This window comes from Pteropus vampyrus, unplaced genomic scaffold, assembly GCF_000151845.1.
Source record: "Pteropus vampyrus isolate Shadow unplaced genomic scaffold, Pvam_2.0 Scaffold52, whole genome shotgun sequence".
In the NCBI taxonomy this organism is placed as follows: domain Eukaryota; kingdom Metazoa; phylum Chordata; class Mammalia; order Chiroptera; family Pteropodidae; genus Pteropus; species Pteropus vampyrus.
Genome location: NW_011888833.1, coordinates 3,814,757 through 3,820,383, shown reverse-complemented (window position 1 = coordinate 3,820,383; position 5,627 = coordinate 3,814,757). Strand labels below are relative to the sequence as shown.

The following is a 5,627-nucleotide window of genomic DNA, read 5'->3' as shown; positions in this document are numbered from 1 at the left end:
TGATTGGCTGGCTCCCTTGCTATCACTCCAGCAGGGGAAGGAGAGACACCACCTCATTATTGCTAGATGAGAAAGTCCAGTCTCTCCCCACGGGCTCCTCTGACACCCAGGGTTGGAGGGGTCCTTGTTCCTGCTGGGTGGGGTAGGAGCTCCTGCCTCTGCCACGGCCCCTCCTGACACTGGTTGAGGGGCCTTGTTACTGCCAGGTGATGCTGAAATTTCTAAGGCTCCACTATCTCTCCTGAGGCCACCCCGGGAGAGAGGGGGAGGAGTGCCTCGTTACTGCTGGGTGGGGTGCAACTCCAGGCTTCCTGTGTGCTGTCCACTGACACTACACAGGGCCTTTGGGATGAAAGTCCTATCCTCTCTTTGGCGGGCCTTCTGGGGTGCTGAGTGTTTCCTTACAGCCTTGTGAGGGCGGGAGTGTGGGCTCCCACTGGCTTTTGCTGGCATGCGTGGGGGCGGATAGGGCCAGTTTCCATGGCATCTGTCTAAAGATTCTCTGTCTTGCTGGCCTGCCCTTCCCAGTCCTTCGGCTGCACAGAACAGGCCTTTTGTGTGTTTGTTTCCTGTGCCCTCCATGTTCCGATTGCCAGCTTCATCAGCGCCAAGTCTGGGAACCAGCCAGGCACTCACTGCCACGTTGCCCTCAGCCCTGAGGTCCCTTGCTGGTCCGTCCGCTTCTCTCCACCTTCCTTCTCAGATTTGTTTTATACATAATTTCCAGGGTTTTTCATTGGCACTTGGTGGAAAGAACAGTGAAAAGAACATCTACTCTGTCCTCCCAGAAGTACAAGGCTCTGTTTTATTTTCAATGTTAAACTAATTCCTAAACATTAAGGGCCCTCCACATGTTCAATGGAATAATACTGAGCCTTAATAAGGGGCTCCTGTTACACGCCACAACAGGGATAAGCCTGAGGACATCGTGCTAAATGCAATAAGCCAGTCACACAAGGACAAATACTGCGACTCCGCTTACATGAGGTCCCTAGAAGAGCCAGGTTCAGAGAGACAGATAGGAGGGCGGCGGCTGTCAGGGGCCAGGCGAGGGGACACGAGGGCTGCTCAGTGGGTGTGGAGTGGCAGTTTGGGAGGACGGAGAGAGTTCTGGGGGTGGTGACAGACCGTCGTGAACACGCTTAGTGCTGCCGACCATGAAGGAGGACGCACTTAAGATGGTAAATTCTTTTATGTGTATTTTACTACAATTAAAAAAATTTCAATGGCCCTCTATCATGTGATATACCCCTGACACACGATTGCGTATTCAATAATATTAGAACTTTCGAAACGTACTTGGCAGAGACTAGGTGCCATACTGGATGAAGGAAGAAATGAAATAAATAGAATTTTGTCTTTGGGAGTTGAAGTTTAATTGAGAGGCTGCACAAAAATACATGAAGATATAAGTTTTTTAAAAAAGTAATTAAACAAAATTCCAATATTGCACCAAATGCAGGGGAAAGTGGATTGCAAAGAAACAGTAAGAGTAACTGAGCTATGAATAACTGGGTCAGCATGCGGACGGAGATTATTTTGAAGGAGAAAAGAGAATCCAGTAAAGCACAGAAATGATGAAGCACCAGGACTATTCAAGAAATATGCCACACATAACAAGTTCTGAAAGAAGTAATCGGAATGCATGTTCAACGGTCTTATAAAAATTTAACCTCCATTATTAAGTTTTAATTATTAAGTACCTAAAATATTACCTTTCACGTTCCATTTGCCTTAGATGATCATTTTTTATAGCTTCAATCACTAAATTAGTATGTGGATCATCCTGGGAAAATAAAATTGGAAAAAAAAAGAATAATTCAGAAGTTAACACTAAGAACTGGGATTTCTGATCAACCTCACCACTAACTACTTGTATAAACTAAAGAGTAATCTCTTTACACTGCTTTCTATTATGCAAAGTAGAACTTTTTTTTCTCATTTCTGATCACAGCGTCCAGTGAACTCTATGGATTCTGAGCAGCTGATAAAGGCTGGTCTGGAAAAGACCAAGTGCACCGAAGTGGAGTGGCATCGGGAGTTCTAAACTCAAATGTAAATGCTTCAGTGACCACCAATTACTCAGTGTGAGTCATCTCTCTACTCCCTATGTGAAACACAGATGGCTTTTTCACATTTTTCTCAGTACAAAGGAATATATAGTAGTTCACGTTCGCCCAGCACTTACTACATTCCGAGTGCTGCTCTAAGCATTCCACAGGCATCGCCTCATTTAATCTTCACAACTCTATAATGCAGGTTACTATAACTAGTCCTGTTTTATGTATGAAGGGACTGAGGCACAAGGAGAATCAGTACTGAATGGTGGAGCCAACCACTGAGCTGCGATGCCTTTACGCTGTGTTAAGAAAATCTGGTAATTTACAATGACCTCGAAATTAAGTTTAGTTTTAAAATTTAAAAAATCCGTAAGTTCAGCTTAAGAAACTGACATTATTATACCATTTTGATCTATAAATACAGGCAATTTCATATGGTTTGACTTAATATACAATAATATAGCAATATACCAATAATTTGTGTGTAAAATTCTGAGAAGTATTTTAAAAGCATTAAAAAAATAACCTCATTGCCCAGAAACTACTGTTTCTACTTCGGTGTGTTCCCTTCCGGCTTATGTTCACATATGAGTGCGTAACTGCATTTTTCCAGTTAACATGACATAGCATTTCCTCAGGTGTCCGAAGCTGGGACGTGTGTCACGCCGCACTCCGTGAATAAGGGTGAGGAATCACTTCTTTTCATTCTCGATACAGTAAGAGGGACGCAGGCTTGGGGCTCCTTGGTCAAGATTTTACTCTTAGAGAATGGCATGCGGTCTTATTTTTCCTAAACCCTATTTTCTGACTAAATTTGTTTAGTCTGTTTTAACTATAACCTCTAGCCTACTTTGACGGAGTCCCATTCTAAACCTAGTTTACATAACAAATGAAACGATAAAGTGCATTCATTAAACTTAGTCACGCAGCACATTAATGCAGGCCGAGGAACCCGCCACCCACTGCCGCCCTTTCGTCTCTGGGAGCGGAACGGCTTCGCGCGGCCTCCTCATACTCACGCTTGGCGAAATATACTTATCATCCTCATCGATTTCTAGTGGAACAGCAATCAATTTCTGGAACGCCTTCTTCATTTTTTCCCGATCTCCAATGGCAAAGTAACTGAGGATGAGGTTGAAGCCGGCCTTCAGGCTCGGCGCCACGCTCATGACATGCTCAAAGGAGTTGATGGCATCGGAATACTGGCCGGTCTTAATAAACGTAACTCCGATGTTCTGCATAATTTTAATCCTAAAGAGAGGTAAACACAGCCAGCTTGAGAAGTCTGAACTCTTCGGGGTGACAGTCAGGACACTCCACAAATAATGTCCTTTTCTTTGTCACTTCACTTTTTGGCATTGTTTTGTTAAGCTTAATTCACACATCATAAAATGTACTTGTTTTCAGTGTCCGACTCACTGGGTACTTCTAGACCCGCACAGCTGTGGGACCATGACCACATTCTTGCTTTACGTCATTTCTGTCACCCTAAAAAGAAAACCTGTGCCCTTTCTCACCTCTGGCCCTGGGCGACGTGAATCTTTCTGTCTGAATGTGCATATAAAGGGAGTCGTACGACGTGTGATATTGTGTTTGCTTCTCTCGATCAGCATGGTCCCACCCCGGTTCCTCCACGCGGTAGCACGTGTCACCGCTCCGTCCCTTACACTGCCGGCTCGTGTTCCAGAGGATGGGCGGGCCACGTTCTTTGCCCACGGCCTACCCGATGGACATCGACTGTCTCCACTTTGGACAACGGTGAATAATGCTGCTATGAACATTTGCACACAATCCTCTGTGACGACGTGTTTTCATTTCTCTTGGGCACACACCCCTGTGAGTGGGGCTGCTGGTCATGTGGTAAATCTGTGTTTAAATTTTAAGAAACTTCCTAATAATGAGTAACTCCACGGTGGCTGTAACACTTTACGTCCCCAGGGGATGAGGCTTCTAGTTTCTCTACGTCCTCTTCGGTACTTGTTATTATCTGTCTTTTGATTACGGACATTCTAAAGGTCATGATGCCATCTTATCTCTAACCACTCCTCAACACAGTCCCTCTGTTGCTACTAAATTCACTTATTCCCAAGTCTCTGCTCAGACTGCCAGCACGTGCTCCCGCTGGCGCTGCTCATGGTGTTCCCCCCGTCCGCGTGCTCCTTTCCTCCCCTCCTCACTAGGCAGCCTCTCTCAAGAACTCCTCCTTCACAAAGCCGTGACGGTTCTAGTTCTCAGTAATTGTTCCCTCAGCCTAATAACTACAGCACCTCTGGGTTACTGATGATTAAGCACTTAGCATACGCCGTTTAATATTATGACTCTTTTCTAAAATGTTCAAAACTTCTTGGCCTCCTCTGGTTAGAAGTACCTCAAGGGCACTGTTCTATAAGCCAGATATTTACTGATGCTGATACAACACCATGCATAATTCAAAAACGAGTGATCACTGAAGATGGCATTTACAAATAAATTAACTCGCACAGAGATACTGTACTGTGCCTAGGGAAGTTATGACCAGTAAATATCCCGGAAACGGTCTGTGTTCCCAAGGCTACCACCCGACTACAAAGTGATTCGCTGTCTCTGCTCTGAAATGCTACGGGAGGAGAAAACATGCCCGCTCCACTCCCGTCTGCCTTCTCGGATTCAGAGGCAGTGCCTCCCCCTCACGAGCACGCTCTCAATCAATGGCACGAATGAATTCCTGGCCTTGCATCTGGAGTCAGGTATGTGCTAAAGCAGGGGTCTCCAACCCCCAGGCCACGGACCGGTACCCTCCGTGGCCTGTCAGGAACTGGGCCCCCCCAGCAGGAGGTGAGTGGCGGGCGAGCGAGCGAAGCTCCATCTGTGTGTGCGGCCGCTCCCCGCACCAGCATCACTGCCTCGGCTCCGCCTCAGATGCTCAGGTGTTAGATTCTCCTAGAAGCACCAGTCCCCGGTGCCAAGAAGGTGGTGGGCCCCTGGCCTAAAGGACCGCTGTTTGGACTCTGTGCTGGCGGTAAGCTGTATTTGGTGGTCATTCCCTACACAGGCCAATTGGCTAAATTTTATTTCAATTGATCACTTACTACACCTTTAAGTCATCATTATATAAATGTGTGCAACTACTCAGAAGAAGACAGACCAAAATACTGCAGATATCCCCAAAATCTAACACCTCTCATGTACAGCACTAAGAACGTTCGACCCACCGATAACAGGTCAGAGTTATCCTGTTTCTAAAAAGCAACACTGCAATTTTACAAAGCTATCATTACGTAAATGAGTATCATTACTCACCTCATTTCTTTATGGACACTTGGGATTTGATCTAATGCCATCCGGTAGAATTTAATGGCTTTGGAATAATTTCTTTGCTTTAAATAAATATTTCCCATATTCACCTTCAATCTTCCTAATTAAAAAGAGAATGAATGTATAATATTCAATGTTTTTCACTTTTCTATGATTTTTCAGATGACCTTAATTCATATTCTTTGAAGCTTTTCTTAAGTTATGAAGGTTCAGCCACTACCCCAAATTCTCCCTTTAAAATAGTTATACTATTTTCATGTATTCACACACCAA

The 5,627-nt window shown here is 45.1% G+C and overlaps 1 protein-coding gene across 1 annotated transcript in view; it reads right to left on the bottom strand.

The window, feature by feature from the left end:
* The window catches only part of IFT88 (intraflagellar transport 88), a 70,255-nt gene that overhangs the window by 43,212 nt on the left and 21,416 nt on the right, over positions 1-5,627 (bottom strand). Inside the window, exons 13-15 of the mRNA XM_023530715.1 lie at positions 5,340-5,456; positions 3,080-3,311; positions 1,716-1,786 (exon numbers count right to left, since the gene is read on the bottom strand). Coding sequence (XP_023386483.1) covers positions 1,716-1,786; positions 3,080-3,311; positions 5,340-5,456 — 420 coding nt within the window. The remainder of the gene's footprint in view (positions 1-1,715; positions 1,787-3,079; positions 3,312-5,339; positions 5,457-5,627) is intronic.